The sequence below is a fragment of the Sciurus carolinensis genome, chromosome 7 (genome assembly GCF_902686445.1).
Source record: "Sciurus carolinensis chromosome 7, mSciCar1.2, whole genome shotgun sequence".
In the NCBI taxonomy this organism is placed as follows: Eukaryota; Metazoa; Chordata; class Mammalia; order Rodentia; family Sciuridae; genus Sciurus; species Sciurus carolinensis.
This window is the reverse complement of record NC_062219.1, coordinates 2,523,038-2,548,077: the sequence shown is the minus strand read 5'-3', so window position 1 is coordinate 2,548,077 and position 25,040 is coordinate 2,523,038. Positions and strand designations below refer to the sequence as shown.

General features: G+C 40.0%; 1 protein-coding gene across 3 annotated transcripts in view; it reads left to right on the top strand.

The window, feature by feature from the left end:
- The first annotated feature begins 6,063 nt into the window (after positions 1 to 6,063).
- Positions 6,064 to 25,040, top strand: part of Cep43 (centrosomal protein 43) — a 36,145-nt gene continuing 17,168 nt past the window's right edge. For 2 of the 3 annotated variants that reach the window (XR_007109522.1, XM_047558767.1), the window contains exons 1-7: positions 6,064 to 6,204; positions 6,730 to 6,783; positions 10,438 to 10,492; positions 10,954 to 11,042; positions 11,478 to 11,615; positions 16,517 to 16,597; positions 19,076 to 19,135. Coding sequence is in view for 2 of the 3 variants with exons in the window: in XM_047558767.1 (XP_047414723.1) it covers positions 6,103 to 6,204; positions 6,730 to 6,783; positions 10,438 to 10,492; positions 10,954 to 11,042; positions 11,478 to 11,615; positions 16,517 to 16,597; positions 19,076 to 19,135 (579 nt within the window). In the remaining variant the exon portion in view is untranslated. The remainder of the gene's footprint in view (positions 6,205 to 6,729; positions 6,784 to 10,437; positions 10,493 to 10,953; positions 11,043 to 11,477; positions 11,616 to 16,516; positions 16,598 to 19,075; positions 19,136 to 25,040) is intronic. The other variant, XM_047558768.1, reaches the window with a different exon arrangement.

The window sequence follows — 25,040 nt, the reverse complement described above, 5'->3', positions numbered from 1 at the left end:
ACCTGACAAACTCCACTTAGACAAGTAATCAAAATTTGCATCATGAGTTATAGGATAAGCTGATATCAGGTGCTCCTGATCCAAAGCACTGAGGACACAACTTAGGTAGTACTCCTGCCCAAAATGCATAATTTAAATCCACCCGGGAGAAGTCATGAGATGAACCCTATCTGAAGGACATTTTACAAACTATTGTCCCCTAAGACTAGCAGTGTTCTGGTAGATGGAAGATAGGACCACTCCAGGTTAAGGATACTAATTCTGGGTGTGGTAGCACATGACTGGAATCCCAGTTCCTTGGGAGCTGAGGCAGAAGGATGCTGAGTGTGTCTCAAAAACAAAACAAAACACTAAATTTATTCTTAATGGATTCTAAAGAAGTATGATAAGTGATAATTTTGAACTGAATCTTGAACTGGGAGAAAATGTTGCTATTGAGATAATCCAGTTGGAAAAGTTTGAATAGGAACCAAAAAATCAATGACACGTAAAGTGGGTTCACCAGTTCACACTGATTCCCTGAAAGCCAATTGTACGAAATTCTTTGAGCTATTGGTTAAACCTGAAAATCAGCCATGGTGAGCCATTAAACATGGGAACCAGCAAATGCTGAGGGCCAGGTCCCCACTCCCTTCCCGGGGTGCCAGCTAGCCACTTGATAACAGTACTGGGATAGCACTCTGCAAATGTCAGCGCGCTGGGTAAGGCCATGGGCTTATTTCCTAGGGAACACATAGCAAGGGTAAAGGGGCCTGACAGCTGCAACTCACTCAGGCGGTTCAGGATACATAGATCAACAGGGCCACAGGTAGATCAGTGGATAGAAAAGCTAATACGGCAAAACTGTGACAATGGATAAATCTGGGTGAAGGGTCATTTGTGGTATTCTTATAACTTTTCTGTAAGTTTAATTTTTTTTTCAAAATAAAACATTAAAAAACATCTCCACATCAATGTTTCCTGGGTTGTCAAGTATAGGAAAGATAACTGACTTGCCCAAAGTCATAGAGAACATGGCTCTTTGGTCCAGAACTCTCATGACACTTGGAAGTGGCCTTTTCCTAAAGATTTTCTAAAATTTTACAAAAACTTTCATGATAAAATTAATGTATGAACAGCTTTTAGATTTTAAAAGTAACCCACTACGTGTAAACATTTACATTAAAAACAAAATTGCTTTGTTTCCTTCTTGGTGTTAGAGTTGCAATGTTCATTGGCTACAGAATTCAGAGTTGCCCAGAAGAGCTGGCAGGAAAGAAGAGATGTATTAGAAGGCAGAGGGAATTTAATGTGGATCAAAAAAATTTACAAAAAGTAGTCTATAAAGTTGATAAGCTGCACTTACATAACACTAATCATAAACAGGGAATCATTCTGAAGCAGATTTGCTCAGAATCACCTTTACTGACATTCTTTGCTGTCCAGGGCTATTTCAGGTGGCGTGGGGCATATGGCAGCACCCCTGGCCTCAACCACTGGAGGCGAGTGACAGAGCATCCCCCACCCCCAGCCGCCACCAACAACAAAACGCGTCTCTGGACATTGTCACATGTCCTCCGGGAGGGCTTCATTGTCCCAGTGGGGAAGCACTGTTTCAGATACAAAAAAGTCAAAGAAAAAGGAGGATCGGTGTATGTTCATACATACACATATATGAAAGAAATATTAAGACAGCAAGAATTTCTCAGGGGGCATATTCCAATTTGGGTATTTTAATCTTCTTATGTAATTTTCAGATTCATTAATTAAATCAGTGCAATATTCTATTTCACACACATTTTAGAGAATGAATATACATCCATTTTGGAATTAAAATAGCACTGACTGGAGGGGCTGGGGCTGTAGCTCCATGTTAGCCTACATGCTTAGCATGCTAGCTTGCACTGCCCTGGGTCCCATCCTTAGCACCAAAATATTTCAAAATGAACACATAAATAAAGTGGTGCTGATATCTACTGTTTTTAATTAATTTATATTGGCCAGATTCTGAGCCTAAATGTCAAAGATATTTAAGTAATGGGTTAAGACAGCAGGCTAACAGTAATTGAAGCAATTTAAAAAACGGTAATTCTTCAAGTAATGGAGTACTGCAAAGCTACTGGAACACTGGCAACGTGCATTTCTAAGGCTTGCATGTACTAGATATTGCTATGTTGCCATGGTTACAGCTTTTGAACCAATCCTTCCTGCATAGACATGCACTTAGCAACAAGGTAATTAAATTTATGAAGTGGGCTAGGCAGTGAAGGGAAATAAATTCCTCAGGGAAATAGTAGAGTAGAAGAAAAACATTTTCCTTTTGATCTCAGTATTTAAGAACATCTAGGAACTGGGGCTGTAGCTCAGTACTAGAGGACTTAGCTAGTATTTGGGAGGCCCTGGGTTCAAGCTCCAGATATCACCCCCACCCCCAAAATATCTAATTCAAAGACATGAATTAAATGGACAATTAGCTGATAATATCAGCTGCCCACTCTCACATTGTAGGGGAGGAAATTGTTTCCCTCCATCCATCTTAGGTCAAGGCTCTGTAAACTACGCTGGTAAAGGACAGGAAGAAGAGAAAGACACGTGTGTTCCCGTGAGGCACGTACCCAGGGCGCACTCGGTGCAGGGCGCTCAGTGGGGCTGTTGGAACTCAGACCTTCGCAGCCTCCCGGCAGGGACAGGACAAAGGAGAAGGACGAGAGCCTGCGGGGCGGCAGCCTGTGGGCAGCCGAGCAGTGTGGAATGCGGGACGACCAGGGCCCAGACCGTGGGGTCGGTACCCAGCTGCCTCCGGGGCCCTCGGGGCTGAGCAGGGCAGCCTTCTCTCCTCCGATCAACCTCTCCTCCTGCTGGTAGAGGGGAGGCCTTTATTTTAGGCAAATAGGCAGACAGAAGGGTACGTTTTAAAAATGTTATCTGTTTGGACTCGTTTACTTTCAGCTCAAGATCATCCTAATGGCAAAATGGTGGGATATTTTGGGGTGGCAGACTCTGGTATCCGATCTCTGAGCAGGTAGAGAAATGAAGCCGGCGGTCCTGCTGCACACCGCCCCCTGGTGGCTGGGAAGGGAGAACACCTCCCTACGGTCTCTGGCTTTCGCATTTCCTCCATTCCATCTTTTTTTCTACTACACTTACTTCTATTTAATTACATTATTGTGTGATTTGAATGTGTCACTTAAAAGTTCGTGTATCAGAAGCTTAATCTCCAATTTCATATGCTAATGACATCTGGGTTTGGGAGAGGTGTTAGGATTACATGAGGTGGTGGGGGCAGAGCTCTGCTGGGACATAATGGCTTTATGGGAAGAAGAGACCTGAACTAGCACCCATGTTCCTCTCTCCACGCGACTCTGTCATGCTGTGATGTGGTAAGAAGGCCATCACCGGGTGTTGGCACCTTGATACCAGACTTCCCAGCTCCCAGAACCACGAGCTAAATAAACCTCTGTTCTTTGTAAACAACCCAAGTCTGCACTATTCAGTAATAGTAAAGGAAAGTGAGATGACAGTTATCTTATGGGAATATTGGAAGAAAGTGAAAAATCATGAAAAGAGCAGGAGCTGGGAAGCAAATGGACGTGAGTGGCTGCCGTTGACTGTGTGCCTGTGGACATGCCACCTGCATGGTTGGGGCTCTAGGTCTCATCTATAATAATTAGGAGAGAAATTGGGCTGTGTGTTCAAAGCAATAACATTCACTTCTGTGACCTTATTTGAGGCCCTTCTCCATCCTGGACTGCTGCAGTGACTTCCGTGCTTCAATGTCATTGCAGCTAAATCACCCGTCCGTCTTGCTTCTGGAGTGCTCTAAATCCAAAGAGGCTGCTGCCCAACGTTGCATGTACACACACACTCACACACACACACACACACATTAGTTGTAGATGGACACAATGCCTTAGTTTTACTTATTTTTATGTGGTGCTGAGGATTGAACCCAGTACCTCACATGTGCTAGGCAAGCCCTCCACCACTGAGATACAACCCCAGCCCCACCCACACTGCTTTTTAAGTTACATTTAGTGCACCATTTCATACCTTCAGGATAAAGTCAGACTCGTCATGTTGATGGATGAAGCCCTCACAATTTGGTCATCTCAGACAGACCTCACAACTGACCCTCCCTGCACAGAGGAAATGCCTATGCCCCTTGGTCCTGCCCTCTTGTATGTTTGGTTACTTCTGCGACTAAGGCCTCCCTTCCTTATTTGATGGGAAACCTCCTATTACAACAGGTGTGTAGTAGCACTCTGTAAGGAAACTATAACAAAATAGTTACAGTTGTAAAAAAAAATACAGCTCAAACAACAGAAACTTATTTTCTCACCCTTCTGGAGGTAGAAAGTTCAAGTTTATGTGGCAGCATTTTTGGTTTCTGTGAGGCTCCTCTGCATGGTTTACAGGTAGGATGAAAAGACTTTTGATCTCTTTTCCTCTTTTAAGGACACCAATCCTATTGGATTATGACCTCACACAACCTTTATTGCCCCTGTGGGTCTGCTCTCCAAATAGAGTCACACTGGAGTTTATGGCTTCAGCATATGAATTTTGGAGGTACACTGAGCCATGACACCATCCTCTGCCCCTTGGCCTGTCTAGCAGCTCCTGCCCTTGTCCTCCTCAGAACCTCCTTCTCAGTCTTTTCAGTCACTTTTAAGAGTCTGTTATTTGTCTGAATCCCTGAACAGTCAGCTCCCTGACTCAGGGAAACGAGTCTTGTCTCTGCCTCCTCACCACCTAATATAGGGTCTAGAATATAGTAGGTATTCAATTTGTCAATTCAAAAAACGTCAAATTGTTTTCCAAATGTCCAAAGCTGCATGTTTAGCAGAAGATTCAAATGGTTCATCCCCCAAACCAACGTGTCTGTGCCTGGATCTGATGCAGCTCCTGAATCCTGCTTCTGCCAATGATACTCACTTTGATCTCATTTAAAATGGGTCAAGCCTTCCAGCCTCTCACCTGTTTCCTTCCCTAGCTATAGCACGCTCTCCTTTTGCCCTTCTCCTGTCTACATGTTTCATGGGTGTCCTTCCCTTCTTCCCAGATGCTCATCCCCATTTTCTCTCCATGTCCTAATCCTAACCAGATTAGATTCTATGGCTGCTACATGAACACTGCTTCCATATCCTTTCTTTTAAAGTTCTTGCCATCTTTTAGGTTTGGATCTTTCTTCTCTCACATTAATCTGATTTAATTATTCTTCTAAATTCATCTCAAGATTAACTCCTTAATGAATCTTTTCTCTGTAAATACAGGAAAAAGTTTCATTCAAGCCGTTTTTCCTGTATTCTCATTCAACAGCCATCAATACAGAAGACGTTTTTAGCACCTGCACCTCAAATTATAATCTGCAGACCATCTGCACTAAGATAAAAGAGGATTCCTAACCCCTGCCACAGACCTTGAGGATGAGTCTGTTTTCTATGCATGCTGGAGTGTGGAATTCCCTCATCCTCCCCTACTATTCTTGCAAAAGGACTTAAGGAGTAAACAGTAGGTCGAGGCCAGTGCACTACGCCTTCATTCCCTGCCTTCACCCGAAAAACAGACTCACTTTCTCTGAGAAAGTGTTCACACACACAAATATACACATAAGCACACGCTCATAGAGACACACATACGGACACAGACTCATGAGTTGTACACGCAGACACTGCCGGAAGGCGGCCTTCCCGGGCTAGCCCGCCGCTGGGCAGCGCACTGGACTAGAAGCCAACTAGGACCCTCTCAAGACTGGGACGGCAGCCCTGCAGCGCAGACCGGCGGGCCCAAGCCTGCCGCTCCGCCCCGCCCCGAGGCAGAGGCCACGCCCCCAGAGCCTCGCCCCCGCGCGGCCCCGCCCCACGCCCCGCGGTCCTGGCGAGCCTCGAGTCCCCGCTCCCGGAGGCCGACGCCCGCCCCAAGGCCCCGCCCCCACGAGACCGGATCTCGACGTGCGTCGAGTCCTCGCCGCCTGCGTCCCGACGTTTCGCCCTCTCGCGTCCACCCGTGGCCTGAGGCACCGCCCCCGACGTGAGGGGCGGGGTTCGCTGCGTCGCCGCGCCGTGCGGCTTCTGCGGCGGCCGTTGGCCGTTAGCGCGGCTTGGGCGGTTGTCTTGGAGAAGCAAGATGGCGGCGACAACGGCCGCGGTGGTGGCCGAGGAGGACACGGAGCTGCGGGACCTGCTGGTGCAGACGCTGGAGAACAGCGGCGTCCTGAACCGCATCAAAGTGCGCGGACGCCGACCGGGTGGCGGGAAGGCGGTCGGGCTGGGCTGGCGCGCCATCCTGTGGAGGCGGGTGAAGAGGGCAGGGAGCGCGGGGTGACCGTCCCGGCTCGGGGCGGGTGGTGTCGCGGGGTCCGCGCGGGGTGACCGCCCCGGCTCGGGGCCGTCGGGGGCGCGGGGTCAGCGCGGGTGACCGTCCCGGCTCGGGGCCGGTCGGGGGCGCGGGGTCAGCGCGGGGTGACCGTCCCGGCTCGGGGCCGGTCGGGGGCGCGGGGTCAGCGCGGGTGACCGTCCCGGCTCGGGGCCGGTCGGGGGCGCGGGGTCAGCGCGGGGTGACCGTCCCGGCTCGGGGCCGTCGGGGGCGCGGGGTCAGCGCGGGTGACCTCCCCGGCTCGGAGCCGGTCGGGGCTCGCCGGGAACCGCTCTCCCGCGCCGGCCTGCGGAGGGACAGCCTGGGGTGTTCGGAGCTCCCTTGGTGCGTGAGCACCTGTCGGGTGATTGACACAAGTAACTCTTGTTTTTTTTTAAGGCTGAACTTCGTGCAGCTGTGTTTTTAGCACTAGAGGAGCAAGAAAAAGTAGAGGTAGGAAGTCTCCAGATTTTAGTATAAGAATTCGTTAATGCCTAATTTTTACTTCGTTAAAAACTGCTGTAAAATATAACTTATAGCAGCATACAGTCGCGGTATGAACTGCTGAGCGTCACGTTTCTTTATGACTGGGAGAGAGCCAACATTATTCTTTTGTGTGTCTTTGAATTTTGGAGTATTCTTAAAAATATGCACAGTAACTCAGACCAGTGTTAAATCTGAAACAAAAAGGGGTAGGAGTTACCTGGAGAAATGGTTTCATTGTCAATGAGTTAACTGTACATTATTTAGAACCCTTAATGAGCTTATATGCATTGTGCATCTTCAAGGTAGGGGGTATATAGTATTTAACTTTCCAAAATTATTTGACCTCAAGTATGTTAAAAGTATCACAGTCTTTCTTATTGTAGAAAATCCAACCACACTTTAAAAAAATACTTTTAGTTGTAGATGCACACAATACCTTTATTTTATTTTTATGTGGTGCTGAAGATCCAGTCCAGTGCTTCCTGTATGCTAGGCAAGTGCTCTACCACTGAGCCACCAACCACACTTTTTTATTCAATGGGTATAGTTTTTTCTCTCAGTCATCCATTAAATAACCTGAGTAAATATCATGTAACTTGTCAACAAGGTTCACTTTGTAATCAAAGTCTTACACTTGTCTTTGATGACACTTTTTCTGCTTGCTTAGATGTGTGTACCCTGCTGCTTAATTTCATAAATATTCAGTTGTTTGCTCTCTCCTTGTTTGTCTAGGCATCAGTCTTGTTTCTTTTTTCTTGATTAATCTAGATCAATGGTTTCCTCAGAAACCCTGACTGCTCTCTATTTGTACTTGGTCTGGAACAAATCTTTGCTTATTTAGTCCAGCAAGATAATTCCTTTTCCTGTTTCCACATATTAAAGCAAAGCCACTTAACCATGTAGATTGGTGATGTTATAGGTTAGTGGCTACCACCTGCAGCTGGGTACTGATCAGGTTCAGCAGTTCTATATTTTACCTGGCAGTCCCCTCTTTAACTTCATTTAAGCCTTCTGCTTCACTGCTCTCTTTTACTCTAGACAGATGGTGTTGTCTTTTCCTTCACAGGGAAAATGGAAGCCATCATGTCCTTTTCGTCTTCTTCCTGCCCTGACTTACTACTTACCTTAGGAAAAACTTACCTGTGCCTGCATGTATTTGTACCTCTTTCCTGCTTTAGAAAGGCACTTTTGTTTTCCTTTTTTTTTTTGGTACCTGGGATTGAGCCCAGGGGTCTTAACCACTGAGCCATATCCCCAACCCTTTTTTCTATTTTATCTAGAGATAAGGTCTCACTGAGTTGCTTAGGACCTTGCTAAGTTGCTGAGGCTGGCTTTGAACTCACAGTTCTCAGTCTTCAGAGCCACTGGGATTATGGGCATGTACCACCGCACCTGGCAAGGCTGTCTTATCTACGTATTGTTATTTTGGGTTTTGCCTTAGTCTTTTTTTTTTTTTTTTCCCTTCCCCAGACATTCAGGTTTTGAAAGAATGTGTATATCCCATACCATTTCTTACATTACCAGGCATCCCTTCATTAACGTTTTAAATGTACCACTACTGCACCTTAGGAATGTCTCTTGCTACAGTCAAGAAGAATATCCTTTGAGTATACTTTGGTTGTTACCTGTCTGGTTAAGCACAGTGACATTTGACATTCTTAATTCCTTTCTACTTGAAAATCTCCCTTGACATTTGAGACCTCTTTCAGTTCTGTTTTTTTCTTTTGCTTACTCCTTGGTTTCTTTAGCATGATCTTTTTCCTGTGCACTGCACTTAAACTGTTGGTACCTTGTCCCATAGTTTTCATTCTTTCTTTTCCCAGTGACATTAATAACATCTGTAACTTCACCATATCTTCAGCGCATATTTCTCTTGAGCTGCAGATCTTTATGTTAAATTGCCTAGTAGACTCATCTTTCTGGGAAAATAAGGCAAGAAATCTGTGTAAGGCCTTGCCCTTCTTTCCACCTATCTGCTCAGTCATCACCCAGCTATGTCTAGCTGGTTTATCTCTGAAGTGTCTCTATGGGAGAAACTCTTGCTGTTTTGCCTATATTTCATCATTTCTTTTCTAGAGTGCTCGATCCTCTTCCTGTTGTCTAGTCTTCCTTTGCTGACGACCCTCACCATCCCGCTTGAGTCCTCCATGTTGCTCCTAGATCTAACTTGTCTGTTTATTATACATACCTAATCTTGTCCCTCCATGTTTTCTTGAGTATTTTAGTTAACTCAATCTTCAATTTTCCTAGATTAGCCTATCAGGGTCCTTTGTGAATCTTTCCCTCCTTTTTTGTTTTTTTTTTTAAATAACTTAATTGAGGTATAATGGACCTACAGTAAATTTAGCATATTTAAAATGGGTAATTTGGTGAACTTACACATTTATGCTAAATATGTACTGATTATGACAAATAAGATAGTGAACATAACCCTAACCCTTCAGATTTTCCTTGTGCCCCCTCCTCCATCCTGAATATATTTTAAGAGACATATTAATGAGATCATATATTATGTACTGTTTTTGGTCTTGCTTCTTTTATTCAGCATAATGCACTTAAAATTCATTCATATCGTGTGTATTAAGTCATTTCCTTTAATCTTGAGTTCAAAGTTAATATCTTTCGATTAATCCATTGAATGAATATGTGACAACTTGTTTAACCATTGAACATTTTATAAATCTTTGCTTAAATATGTGACATCTCTCGAGAAAATACATAGGGGTGAAATAAGTGGATCACATTCATTCTAGAGATATTTTAAGCTTTTTTAAAAGAAGTTTTCCAAAGTGGTCATACCATTTTGCATTACCATCAGCAGTATATGAGGCTATTCTCTACCTATAATTCATGTGGTCAACTAAAAGAGTTCCCTCTTGTGCTACCTTACTTATGCTTCATTGTCAGTAATCACAGCTTTGATGTGAAAGAAGTGTTTTTTTCCTATATATAATTCCAAAGATAAGTTGACTTGTGGCTACATGTAATTGGGAATTGCAAGTACATATGCTATAAATTGTAGATACCTAAGATGATAAAATATCAAACTCCATGCATTTGAAATAATAAAGTTGTTTATTATTATTAATAAACATTAATGAAAATATTGTTAATTTTATTTCATAGGAATATTGAAGTTGGCTTCAAAAAAGTTAAATAGTTTATAAAAACAATTTAAAACAAACATGGATGGGGTGCAGTAGCACACACCTATAATCCCAGTGACTTGGGAGGATGAGGCAGGGGGATTGCAGGTTCAAACCCAGCTTCAGCAACTTAGCAAGGCCCTAAGCAACTCAGTGAGACCCTGTCTCTTAATAAAATATAAAAAAGAGGTGGGGATATGGCTTGGTGGTCAAGCACCCCTGGGTTCAATTCCTGGTATCCAAAAAATAATAAAACAAACCTGAGTCTTCGTGTATGGCTTTGTTTTATTAACTTCAAGATGTTATTAAATAGCACAAGCCAAAATCCTAGTAATTAACATTTGTGGAATGAATTTCATAAACTCTAATTTTATGAATGACAATATATTTTGCTAAAAATTAGACTTAGTGTACATTTTACAGTTACTTTTAAAATAAACATAACACTTAAAATATTTCATTTTTTTTTTAACAGAACAAAACTCCTTTAGTCAATGAAAGCCTGAAAAAGTTTTTAAATACTAAAGATGGTAAGATGTTCCATTCATTCTTGTTCGTTTTTATCTGCCTCTGAATTTTCAAATCTTGTCACCATTTGGGAGAAATCAGACATTTTAGCTTTTTTTTTTTAAGGTCTTGCAGATGCTAATTTAAAAATATTTTACTGTGTAACGGTCACATTGCTATTGTTTGGTTGTGAAAAGTTGTTGGTTAAAGCAAATTTTACATAAAAAGACAATTTTACTATAAAGTGGAACCCTGAAATATTTTTGTGAAATGTTACATTGTTTCAATCCAGTCATCCTAATGAATAAAAGGGAAGATTGAGTTTTTTTATTATTTATTTGTATTTAAAGAGAAGAAATTCATAATTTGAAAAATTTTTTAAAAGCCTGTTCTCCTATTCAGTGTATCTTATTTCACAAGGCTAATTTAAAAAATTGAAAGTTCTTTAAGATTTGCTTACACATTTTTCTCTGGATCTTTACAGGTCGTTTAGTGGCTAGTCTTGTTGCAGAATTTCTCCAGTTTTTTAACCTTGACTTTACCTTGGCGGTTTTTCAACCTGAAACAAGCACAGTAAGAGTGATGATTTTTACATCTGTTTTTACATTTCTGAAACCATTGGTACAAATGAGTTAATATTAACCTGGAAGCTAATAAAACTTGACAAGTTACATTTATTTGCCCACAGATTATTTTTTGTAGTTGATTATCCATTTTTCTTAAAAGCTATTTGAATGGTCAGAGAATAGGTACCAGTATTGCTGCTTTGTGTAACTTGTAGCTTGCTAATAAAGGAGAGTTATTAGAGTCAGTTTTGTCATGATGTTATACTGCAGCTGTTAATGGAGATTTTGAACAAAGAAGTCCTATTTAAAAAAAAAAAAAAATTTAAAAGTAAACATCTCATTCACTAGGAAGATAGCCTGTTTGAGTTTGGAGATATTTTCTGTGATCCCTAGATGTACTTTTGGTATATTTTTGTGCACATGTATATTGTTTCTTTTCTAGTTTCAAGGTCTCGAAGGTCGAGAGAATTTAGCCCGAGATTTGGGTATCATTGAAGCAGAAGGCACTGTGGGAGGACCCTTATTATTAGAAGTGATTAGACGCTGCCAACAGAAGGAGAAAGGGCCCACCGGTGGGGAAGTAAGTGTAATCTTTCATTATTTCTTTGTTTTCGTTATTGTCTAGTTTGGCCATGTAGAGTAGTGTATATGCAGTGAATCAAGATTTACATGGAAAGATTTTTCTTAAAAATAATCAAATGCACTGAGATTATGTAAATGCATATTTTAATGAAAATTAAATTATTCTGACACTTTTGTCTACCTGTTTTGGTTATTAATTCTCAGAATGTTGAGTTCAGAAGTCACACTGTCTGAAACAAAATCATAGCTCCTCACTGACTTGCTATTGAATTGAATGTGTTACTTAACCTCTCCATTGCCTCATTTATAAAACGTGGATAATAGGACCCACCTTTTGTGGGTGTTGTGAAGACATGTAAAATACTAAGAATGGTACTTGGCATAGGAAGCATTCAGCTAGTTTTTAGTTTTTATTTTAGTTAAATTCGGAAGGGCTGATTATATAGTTGTTTTTTTTTTTAATTTAAAGGTTTTTTTTTAGACTGCTTAAAACAGCTGTTGATTTTGTTCAGTTTCTAAACATTTTCAAACTTGTTGATTAGCAGTTATCTTCTTTTTTAAAATGTTCTAAAAATATTTTTCTTAGTTGTTGATGGACTTTATTTTATTCATTTATTTATATGTGGTGCTGAGACTCGAACCCAGTGCCACATACATGCGAGGCAAGCACTCTACCACTCAGCCAAAACCCCTGCCCTATCTTCTTATTCTTAACCATTCTTTATAGAAGTGTTCATGATCAGGTCTGACTTTTGTTTACATACTGTTTCAGTCAGTTTTTTGTTGCTGTTACCAAAAGACCTGACAAGAACGGCATAGAGGAGGCTCTTGGTTTCAGAGGTTCAGTCCATGGTCAGCTGACTCCATAGCTCTGGGCTTGAGGTGAGGCAGAACATCATGGCAGAGGGGCATGGAAGAGGAAAGCAGCTCGGGATATGGTGACCATGAAGCAGAGACCTCTGCTCACCTTTAGCCACACCCTGCCTGCCTGCAGTTACCACCCAGTTATTCCCTATCCTTGGATTAATCCATCAATTAGCTTCTAACTCTCATAATTCAATCATTTCTCCTCTGAACCTTCTTGCATTGTCTCACATGTGAGTTTTTGGGGGATACCTCGTATCTAAACTATAACACATTAGCTTTACATGAAGATATGTAGTTAAATAAATATGCTCTTTTTATAGAGATTTCTAGAATGTGGATGGATATGGGTCTGCCTATGTATTCCATTTGAAGAGTCTCAGTGTATGTTTTCTTTTGGGAGCTTTGAAAATCAGTAAATCTTGTCTAAGTACTAATTGAATTTCAGGCATGGTAAATATATTCTGTGGGTAATGTAAGATAAAACAAGAAAATTTTTTATCCTTAAAGAGTTCAGAGCTATTCAGGTAAACAGATATGCTCACAGGATTTAATGTTTAAATAACAGTTCAAGATTATAGAGGAAGATTGTACATTTTTTTGTATCAAATGTTTGTGAATAATTGTTTTAGTTAAAAGGGTGAAGTGATTGTTTCCTGCTAAAATTTTGCTAAACAACGTGCGTAGAATATTGGTGGGGGACCGGGTTTGGTACAGCACTTCAGGAAGGCAGAACAGTGCAGCAGGTGGGCTGGGAGTGCCTGGCTGGATCCAGGCCCAGGGCAGACAGCTTCTGAGCCACAACTTGTGGGTTTCAACTTCATTCGTTTATTCATCAGTAAGTTAACAGGATTTTGTTGTTTGCTTTTATGATGGATATTGTGATGTACTAGGGTATGAAAAATACCCTGAGTGGTTTCCTAGGGCCAGTAGTCTGCAGTTGGTGACAGCATCTCTTTTTTTTTTTTTTTTTTTTTTTTTTTTTCTTTTTCAACCTCTGTGATCCTGAGGTCTTCTCTCTCTTCATCTGCCCTTTTGTTTTCTTTCCCTGTTACTCTTTGTCCTGGTTGCAGTGGTGGTTGCATGTTTTTCTCTCTGGTCCTCTCCCTTCATGCCCTAGTTAACAGCGTGTACTCTGGAGCCAGACTGTTGGGTTGAGCTCAGCCCTGCCACGTTCTGGCTATGTTAGCTTCCGTGCTGCTGTAGGTTCCACAACTGAAGAGTTGCTAACAGAAACTCTCAGAACAGTGCTTGGCATGGAGGCATCAATGTATAAATACTGGCCATCATTATTACTGTTTCTTTCTTTTGTTATGGTTACTGTATGGATGATTCCCTAAGTCATGCTCAGTCCTCTCCCCTAGTTTCAACTTGGAATTTCCAGCTCTTCACTACACATACCAATCTGGATAAACCACTAGTGCATTTAAATTCTGTGTGAAAAAACTGACTTCTAAAAAAGTAAAAACATGACACAAACAGCCTTCCTGTTCCCCAAAACAAACCTCACTTCTAGGTATTCTTGCTTTCTTCCCTGTGTTCCTGGAACTCCTGGCTTCAGCCCCAGGAGGGACTGCTCACATCTGCCCTGGATGTGGTCATTTTGTTAGGAGGGGTTCACTCATGCCCACATGCTCTAGATGTGGCAGCAGGCAGTGAAGGAAGAGTAATTGCTGGAAGCATTTCTTTTCTCTGCTAGACATATGTTTGCATCAAGTTGAGACCTAGTAAAACCTTCACTTTGCGGTTAATGTGATTTGAGAGTAAAAATGAATCATTGTGTTCTTCAGTACTGTTTTCTGATGGGTGGATCTGCACTTTCCCTTGTCAGTTTGTCCTGACGCACATCTGTGATTCTTTCATATAGACTAAGCATAGGAACTTGTTCTTCAAAATGGAATTGTTTTGCTTTTTAGATTGCAAAACAGTTAAGTTGGACATTTATCTTCACTCTTTGCTAGTTTTTCCCTCTTAATATTTGGGTATTTAGTCTATTTCAGCCTTTTCATCATTTACTAGTATTTTACTTTATTTGAGAAAAAACCTGTTGACATAACCAAATAAAAAAATTTCAGGTTTTATTGTTCTTTGACTTTTTATAATAGATTACTAGCTATGGAGTACCTTGTTGAACTCAGTTACTGGTGCTTTTCGCCAAAACTCCATTTTAAACTACCTTTAGAATTGAGTTGCTGTGCCCCAGCTGCTTTACTGTAGGTAATCAAAGGCACTCTGTTGTTTCTGAGCTCATCGTGAATCATGTCTCCTTTAGCAACTTTATCATCCATGTCTTCATTTCTGTTCTGTAGCGTCATTTCCTCCTTGGGGTTCTCACCTTTTCAGTCTCTTCACTGTTGCTGAATTATTTTTAAAATTCAGTTCTTCATTCTCTCTTTAAAAATTGCTGTATCATAATGGTAACATGAGTCTCTAGATTCTTCATCCCTAATCTTGGATTCTGAATGATACTGCAGGATTCTGTTTCTGTAGGGTTTTTTTGTTTTGTGTTTTAAAGTGTGAAACCTTGTGGAGGTTGAGTATCTCATATCTGGAATGCTTTTGATCAGAAGTGTTTCCGATTTCTGAGTGTTGTGGAATGTTTGCATAGCTTTTCTGGTTGAACATCCTGGTCTAAAAATCTGAAATCTGAAACTTTTTGGGTTTTCAGATTAGGGATATTCAACTTGAATTAAGTCCAGACTGAACTTAATTACTTGAAAATGGTTATATCTTTCTGCCTTCTTTTATTTTCTCATCCTGTTCTCTACTGAAATGATACATCGTCCCATTCCTTAGCCATGGAATTTTATCCTTGAGGTACTATCCACAGCTGACTCTTTGTGGTGTTTCTTCTTTTGTCGTTCTCTCATTACTGGCAAGTGGTATACAATTAAGAACTTATTGTGCTGAGTTGTTATAGTCACCTGCACTTATCTTTGTCATACTACTAGATCACAAGTCTGTCAATGACAAAGGTTTTCTTTTATGTCCCTGATAGGATCAAAGACATGGTGACTAACAGTTATTTGCTCATGGTCAGTAGAAAGTCTTTGAAGACATTTGTATTGGAGTACCTATATGAAAGACAAATGTGTGAAGGTTAGAGAAGATTAGAAGTGAAACCTGTAGGAAGGCAAATCTAGACAAAGATTGGAGGCAGACTAGAAATAAGTGGAGAGAAAGATCACCCTTTAAAGAAGAATCGGCACATTTTGGGGCAGGGTCTTAGGCCGTGTGGGAAAAGAAGAGATCAGGGATGAGGTTTAGGTTCCTAACCTGGAAGAAGATGCTGCCATCATCAGAAATAGGCTTGGGAAGAAGCCATGATGTATAGCACATTTTCATTTTTTAAAAATTGTAGTTGTTAAAGAATTTCTAAACCAAAATAGCCAGTATTTAATACACAGTGGCATATCGAGCTCATGGTAATAATAGATGAATTTTTGGAAGTGATTTCTATTCAGGAAACATTTTTAAAAACTCCTTCTTGCATTTGTGATTAGAACCCTGTGCTGAGACTGTACACGTAAGCTATACTAGAATAGCTGCTTTTGAAAATGCAAAAATAATTAAGGGGTATAAAAGAGAAATAGAGTACTATCATTTGAAGAGGTTAAAATTTTTCTGTTAGAATTGCTATTTGATATATTTTTCTTGACATATAATGAAGTAGGGAAACAAACCCAAGGGGTAGAAAAAGTAAATCTTCGAGAATCACAGAATGATAATCTAGAATTAGTCTAGAGAGAAGGGAAGGGAGGAAATCAACTTTGGAAAGGTACACTGGGTGTATATTGCAGTGCAGACTAGGTGGCCTCTTCAAGGTGACTGATGAACTTTGCAGGCAATTAGAATGTGGATGCATTCTAATTTTTTTTGGTAAAATTAGAGGAAACTCTGATAAGGATATTTATGTGAATGGGGGAAGAGATAAAGTGCCGATATTGTACAGTGTTTTTAAATGCTAATATTCCCTTGAATTCGAATTGGTATATTCTTGTTTTATTTTTAAATGTTTTAATTTGTGATGTTCAGGGTGCACTGGATCTATCTGATGTACATTCTCCACCAAAGTCACCAGAAGGAAGAACCAGTGTACATGGAACCCCCAGTAAGGTGAGTTAGCTGGGTATAAAAGTAACATCCTGTACTTAGACTCCAGAGAGCTCTTCTCTCTACTCTTATATGTTACAGTTTTCTTGTTCTTTTGTAACAAGAGCACTGGGATGTTCAAGTTGCTTTTTTCCTATTGGTTAAGTCTGTGTTTCAAAAGTTCTGTTCTTTTGTTGGTATTTTGAATTTTGTGGAAAAAATATTTGCCCTTAAATAACATAGAATATTTGTATTCATTTGGTACTATGACCATTTTGTCTTCCATTAACAAGGTTTGTTTACTTTTCATTTATAAATTCCTAGTTTGAGACTATTAGGTTCCAGAATATGAAATTCTTGAGCTGAATATTATAGACTGTTAGATGGGTGATCAGATTTAGATATTATAAACCATGAGTTTTTTATATTAATGAGCTATTTTAATATAATTTATAGGAAAATATATGTATTGTGGTTAGTTTTTTTGTGTGTGTATGTGTACATGTGTGCTATTAAAGAAAAGATCTCATCAGGGATATGATGTAAAGGAGCAAAAAATCGAGTTGAATGTTTGAATTTAAGATCAAGAGTATATGTATAATAGAGGAATAAATAGATGATTGTCAGGAAATTTGTTGTCTGGTGACTGACTGAAGTATAGCATGAGTTGTCATACCGACTGGTCTTACTTAAGAATGGACTTGGGTCATGTCTTACTCTATTCAGACTGCTGTGATAAAGCAACATAGTGGGGAGGCTGATAAACAGCAGATGTTTGTTTATCCCAGTTCTGGAGGCTGGAAGTCCAAGATAAAGGCAGCGGCAGATTTGGTGTCTTATGAGGGGCTACTTCCTGGTTTTTAATTGGGAACTTCTGTATTTCCTTACATGGTAGAAGGGACAAGGGAACTCTCTGGAACCTCTTATTTATAAGGGTATGAATCCCATTCATGTGGGCTCTATCTTCTGGCCCTAATAACCTTTTAAATGTTCCCCTTCCTAATACCATTATCCGAGGGGTTGAGATTTTAGCATATGAATTTTGGGGACATAAACATGCAATCTGTCACAGGTTACATTTGTATTCTAGGACTTTTCTGTTGATTTCTACTCCATAGGAATAGAGTAACTCTGTGGAGTACATTCAGAAATCAGGCTGTGGGTTCAGGGTGGTGCACTGACTTTTACATAAAAGTTGATCTTTTAAATCAGGGGAGTCACCATAGGGGTAGTAATTATGTTGCCAGATAAGAACGCTGCTGAATGACCATTGCTGGTGGTATTGCCTGTTCTTTATGACACTGCTGATTCTTAAGTTTAGAAACCCAGAAAAATGTTTATGATTCATTTTTGGCCAAGAAAAGAGATTATTACATTTTTCATAGTTTTCTTTCTAAGATTTCTAGTGAGCATTTTCTAATGGGAATTTTTTAAAAAGTTGTTTTCCCTAATGCTTGTGGGTGCTATACCCTTGATAACAGAACAGGTCATGAGTAAATTTTTAAAAATTAATTTAGATAATTGCTGATAAAAGAACTTGTGGAGGGAAGATTTTCCACAAAAATATCTGGCATTAGAGATTAAACATAACTATTCCAGAAGAGTTACCAGCAGCATTGAGCTATTTGAAAGTTCTCTTTTTAGAAAGTTATTTTTAAGGCAAATTAGTAATGTAAACCTATGTAAAGTATATCTTCAAGATAAAATATTAGTTTTTACATACTCATCCTCTCTACTTAAAGAATTTTTAAGATCTGAGAATTATCCCAATTGTTTTAAGTTATTAAATATTGCCCAAAACTTCCAGAGAAGTGGTGGTTGTGGCTAATTCAGAGGATGGTGCCTATCTTCCAGGCGGAACCACACTTGTGCCAGTCATTTCCGTTCAGTGTGGTCCCCATGTCTTAGCTGGCACCATAAACTGGGATAGCAATGGCGCCTTCAGAAATAACCCTACGTAGTTGCTGACTGGGTGGGGTGGGGTCCATTTTAAAAGCGAATCCTTATTTTGTCTCTTAACCAGCAATTCCCCTCTAGTCCTAAGGGATCTGGATTTGGGATTCCAGTACTTCCACCACCCTCCTCTTGGAAGCTGCCTCCCATGGTTCCTCATGAGCCTTGAAAGCCCATGCCAAGGAGAGGTTCTGGCCAGCCTTTAGGAACCAGCTTCAAGTGCTCCTAGTAAGGTTGGGTAAGGCCAGGACAAGTCTTCTACAAAGCTGCTCAGGAGTAAGAACCAGGCCACCGTAGAATGCTCCTAAGGCTAGTGTGAAAGGAGCATCTTCCACCTGAGGCTGAACAGGTGGTGATGGGTGCCTGCTGGAAATAGTAGGTAAACGTGAGTTGTTAAAAACACAAACTTCAGACTTTGAAGAGGAACATACTAAATTTTCCATTTTTAAGAAATTTTCTAATTGGAATCTTTATTAGTTTAGTAACAAGTTAGTTTATTTTTAAAGATTGATATTATGTGGTAAAATGTCATTTTATTCTCATGCTCAGATACCAAGGTATAAAGGACAAGGTAAGAAGAAGACAAGCGGGCAGAAGTCTGGTGACAAGGTAACATGCATGAGGGCAAAGGAGAAAAGCAGCCCGTGCCAAGACATAACCTCAGATTCCCAGGGCCTCCTGTTGGCCTGTGTTTTAGGTTTCCTTTAGAAAGGTCACTGCCATCTTACCTACAATCAGAATATGAGGAAGTAGTGCTGGTATAAAACCAAAAGTAATTTGTCTGTTTTATCCGGGTGAAAAAATCATACTGTTACATTCTAAAATTATACTTTTGAGTTTTAATTTGAAATTTGATTTTTTTGGCAGTAAAAAAAGTTGAAAATACTTAACTTTCCTTTTACATGGGTGATGGTATACATATTAACACTATGATTTTTTTCTGAGGAAAATAGAACATCAAATTACTTTTTGGCTGAGTTTCAGTTAATAAATTAAAGGCCATGCTTCATGTCCTTCAGGACATTTTTACTTGTGTTCTGCCATGCTCCAGGCCTCAGACATCTGTTGACCTTTGCTCAGGCCCCTCCTTACAGCAGACTGGAGTGGGCCCCGTTCTGCACAGTGGTCAGGGCCGTGGCTGCTTTTTCTTCCTCCCTTAAAGATCACAAAAATTGACTAAGCCAGTAACTTAGCTCCTTATAAAATTTAACTATTGGAGATCTTAGACACGTTATTAGCATGGTTTTTACATATAGTTAGAATAAGACAAAATAATATTCAGTCTCTGAGAGTATTAGTCCTGTGCTGAATCTTGGCTTATATTTAGATTTTTCCACTAATTTGAGAACTTCCAAAATTAAAGCCTTAAAAATATTGTATTTGCTTTATACACTGGCTTTAGTTCCTGTGGTTTCAAAGGTAAATTCTTGTTGTTTGCATTATTCTGCATTATTAAATGAGAAGGTGTTCTATTAGCCAGTGTATGTTTCTGAAACATCTGTGTAGTGACATTCTATTTTACTGATGCTATGGGCAAGACATACTGAACACAGTCTTCACTGAGGAGTTCATACCTACTTGGAGAGGTGAAACTACCTTATAAGTAAAATATAAACTTTTTATAGATTCTTTTAATCAGTTTTTTATTGAACTTTTTTGAAAGTTAAAGCATGTTGCTGGGTATGGTGGTTCATGCCTGTGAAAGCAACTGAGGCAGGCTGAGGCAGGAGGATGGCAAGTTTGAAACCAGCCTCAGCACCTAAACAAGGCCCTAACAACTTAGTGAGACCTTGTTTCAAAATAAAAAATTAAAAAGAATTGGGGATGTGCTCAGTGGTTAAGCACCCTGGGGTTAATCCCCAGTACCCCACCTCCCCCGCCAAAAAAGTTAAAGCATATTTTGTAGGATTATTTTACTAATCTCCTTAGTGTCATATAGATCTTTAAGGGATTAAAACATTGTGAACAAAAGCAAAGCATACAAAGAGACAGTTTCTGGTTTATGTAGTGTGATAGAACTGTGGTGGGTGCAGACATTAATTAGTATTCACTGTACTTTGGGCTGGACCTCACATGTCTCCCTGATTTGGGCAGTGGGTTGGGGTCCCTAGAATTTAGGTCATAAGTTGGGTCCCTTCTGTTTTGTTGTGTTCCTGAGCCCAGGATATTTCCTCAGTCACTTTGACACCTTTTTCCTCTGCTTTTCTGATCTTGTTTCTGAATTACCTGTGTGAGAAGTGTGTTAAACCAAGCATTGCCTGTCTCTAGCCTTGGGTGGATTAGCCCTTAGCTCTTATTTCCCTGCCTTTCTTTTTTGCATTGTGCATGCAATAGATTCCCAGTGTCCCTAACATTTTTAACAGCTTCACCCAGTGACTAAGTTGCACGTGGAGGCTAGATTATACCTGCCAAGATGCCAGGGGAAGCCATTTATTACATGGTAGGTGAGTGGCATTTCTCAAGTTGTGCATGGTAGTGGGATCCCCACCTGAATGTCCTACAGATGGGAACTGTGCATGCCTTGTAGGGGCTGCAGCCCAGGGGGCTTGAGCTGAAGCAGGGTGGCCTAGGGTGCTGCTGAACAGGTGGCACTGGAGTCCTGAGCCAGGAGTGTGGACGTCTTATTTCTTTTGAATGCAGAAAGGGGCAGGTGTTAATGACTCACTCAGAGACCTTGGCAGTTTCTTCAGGGAAGTTATAATCATACTAGAAGTAAACTTAAATTTTGTGTGTGTGTGTGTGTGTGTGTGTGTACACACACCAATTTAATTTGGGTTGAACTAAAAGGTCTTGTTATTCAGAGACAAAGATAAATGGAAGATTTGGAATACAAGGATAATTAGTAAGTGGGAAGGCATTTCTTTAGTGAGTTAAAAATTTGGAAATATATATTAACACTTCCAGAGTATCATCTGGGATATTTATTTCATTGTATACCATTTTGTTTTACCAAACATTGTCCTAGTTTTTTGAAAAAAATAAATGTAAAAAAATTATGTCAGACTTGGTCAGTTCTGTTGACTTAGGTTTTTACTGTTTAGTTGGGAAATGAAGTAAGATATTGGATGTTTTCTATTATTAATATTTAGGATCAGATGCTTTTATCATGAAATGTGATAGGAAAGATCATCCATTTTAGAGTTTTCAGGTGTTTTAGAACTTATGTGCATTGAGGTATTTTCGCTATAAATTCTTTAAAGTGACATTTCTTATTTCATTGTTCTCCGAAATCTAGAATAAGCTCATCTCTCTTTATGGATTCAGGGCAGTGATCATGGTGTCATTGCCTGTGTGTTTGGACTTTGGCAGTCACCTAAGGGTTTTCTGTGTAAGCCAGATGTTATGACCCCCTTAACTCACCCACAACCCCACACCCTTCTGGATAGGTGGATGGGTGAAGAAGGGTCTTGGCACATTGCCATTCCTGTCCTGCTTGCCCAGCTCTGTGATCCCAGCCTCTTGAGCTTCCTAAACTTGACCTAGTGACACTGCTTGTCAGCTGAACCCATGAGATCTGTGGGTGAGGTACGGACAGCTGCATAGGGCTGTCCTTGAGGCTGTGACATTTAGGAGTTGTGGTCCTATTGATGTCTGTGGAAATTAGGTTGTTTCCACATGGGAGGGATATGGTTTCCCTGGAAGCACTGTGTTCTTGGAGAGAGATTTAAATGTTTATTTTGACTTTCTAGAATTCTGTATTTTTCTAGGTGAGCAAATTAAACTTTTTGAATACGTGTGTCTGCTACAATGGTAGTGTAATGAAATCACTTGATTAGTGAGTCATAGATCAGAGCCAGTCTTTGGCAGCAGAAGGGAGGGAGGTGAGCAGGGGTGGAGGAAGAGAATTAAAAATTGCGTGGAACTTGAATATTGCAAAACTGATAAACTTATTTTACTTTGATGTTTTCTCTTACTATTGCCAATGTAGGTTAAGCCTTTACTTTGAAGAAAAAAAGAAATTTTTTTTCTAGGTTCTTAAGCCATTCTAGTAGTAGTTCAGTTTTTGGCTCCTGGAAAATTAGTGCTGTTTTTCACTGTGAAATTGTCTGATTTTCCACTAATCTAAAAAGATGGAATTCTTGATCATAAAGTGTTCGATTGAAAAATGTGTACTAGAACTTTCTTACAATTTAAATTTTCCATAAAGTTTTTGAGTGTTGAACTCTATTCAGGGGAATTTAATGGCTCTTGTGTTGCAATGTAGTGGTTCCTCACTTTATGAAAAGACAAAACTTAAGTAGTTTTTGTAAGTAACTATGAGTTTTCTAGGGCTGCTCTAACAAAGTATAAGCTGAGAGGTTTGAAAGGATAGGAACGCAGTCTGAAGGCCAGAAAATGAAATGGAGATGTCAGCCAGCCTTTCCCTATTGGCTTCCGTGGTGGCCGATAATCCTAGGTGTTCCTTGGCTTGTAAGATGGGACACTCCGTTCTTTGCCTCTGTTTTCACGGGTTGTCCTACCTCTGTTTCTTAGTGGTGCTGGGGATTTGAACCCAGCCTTGGCATGTTTAAATGTATACTCTCTTTCCGAGCTACATATCCAACCCTCTTTTGTCCTTGTAAGAATGCCAGTCATACTGGAGGTGGGCCTACCATGCTCCACTGGGCCTCATCTGAACTCATTACTTCAGCTGTGGTCACACTTGAAGTAGTGGGAGTTAGGACTTTAATAAATCTCCATTGGGGGACATAATCTCTATTGGGGTCCCAGGAATGAATTCTAAGGCATAAAGTCACACTTCTCGGTTCTTAACAATACACTTAACTGTAGCTATTTAGAAACCCAGGTAAGACAAAGTTAACTTAAATAAATTCTGGCATATACTACATGTATTTGTATTTCCTTTGTTGAAACTGCTTTTAAAGGTTTACTGTTTTTGTTTTAGTCTCTGTGGCATGTTTTGATGACATATCTTCTTTTAATGTGGATTTTTATAATAGTAAAAATTATTTGGAGTTAAATTTAGCAAATTCCTTAATAACTCAGTTGGGTAATTGCCTTTTGGTTTAAAAAAAAAAAAAAAGAACCATCATTATAAAGTAATGACCCATTCCAATGTTGATTAGAAATTGATTTGGAGAGTAGTTCCAGAGCACATTGCTTTTTAAGTTTGTTTATACTCTATAGATAAATAGAACTGTGTTTAGAACAAAATAATTCTTTTTAAAATATGTTGTAGCCAGATACAGTGGTGTATACCTGTAATCCCAGCAACTCAGGAGGCTGAGGTAAGAGGATTGCAAATTTGAGGCCAGCCTCAGCAACTTAGCAAGGCCTTAAGCAACTTAGGCCTCAACTCAAAATAAAAAAATTTTTAATTTGAAACTGGACTGGGACATGACTCAGTGATAAAGCACCTCTGGGTTCGATCCCCAGTAGCAAAAATAAATAAATAAATAAATAAAGTGTTGTTGTAGCATAATGTCCTGATGTCCATCTCCATGAAACTTGTCTTCCTAAAGTTGTTCCTTCTCTTCACAGCAGAAATGTTGCTAAAACCAGTTTAAAAAAAAATAATAATCATGGTAATATCGGTTACTAACGTTAGTTCATTATGTGAACTTAAATTATGTTGATAAAATGAATTCATAGGGAAGAAATACCTTATTGGAATAGTCATTGTTTCTTGTGCTATTGCTTTGTATTTGCATTTCAGTTTGCATCATGCCAGTTACCCTTTGAACTTTCTGAGGAGTGTCTTGAGAGAGAAGATCACTCTCAGTCTCTAATTGTAAATATCACAAGACCTTAGGGTATTTCTTTCTAATGCATTTGCAAAGATATGTCAGTTATAACATTTATAAATCAGAAGTACAACTGACATGAATCTAATTAAATACATAAGTGCCATGATAACCTGTTTATATTTGGTAATACCAGGAAAACTTCAAGAAAGTTGTAGGGCATTTTTTAAAGTTTCCGCTTCTTTAAAAATATCCTACATTGACTAAAAGGATGATAACTTGATATTTCTCTTTTAATAATTAATTTATCCTTATTAAATGGATATAGCTCCTATACAAGGCCCTAAAATTTAGATAGCATATATCTTGCCTCCATCAACTACTCAGGGCCTCTAACCAGTGTAAAAATGTAGACATCTCTTTAGGCAGGCATGGCGCATGCTGCTGGATCCAGGAGCTCAGCAGTAGCTCCAGAGCACCTTGTGCACAAGATCTGACCCACACTCACTGCCTGCCTCAGTGTGCACTGTGCCTACCTGTTGCCGTGTTGCCCATCCCTTCTGTCTCAACTCCTAGTTATACTTTATTTAAAAATGCTAACCAGGTTTCATTCTTGAGGAAACTCAGACCTAGGAAATACTAAGATTGTACAGTTAGTAGTTCAGTGTAGACTGCATTCCAGATTCCTTGTTCAGGTGAATGCTTTTGCGGGAGCATCACAGGGGTCTTGTACAATGCCATACTCTATAGTATCTTTGGAAATTGCCATTTTAAACACATTAAACACATCTTCCCAGATTTAACCTAATAGCTTAAGGTAAGTATTAAGA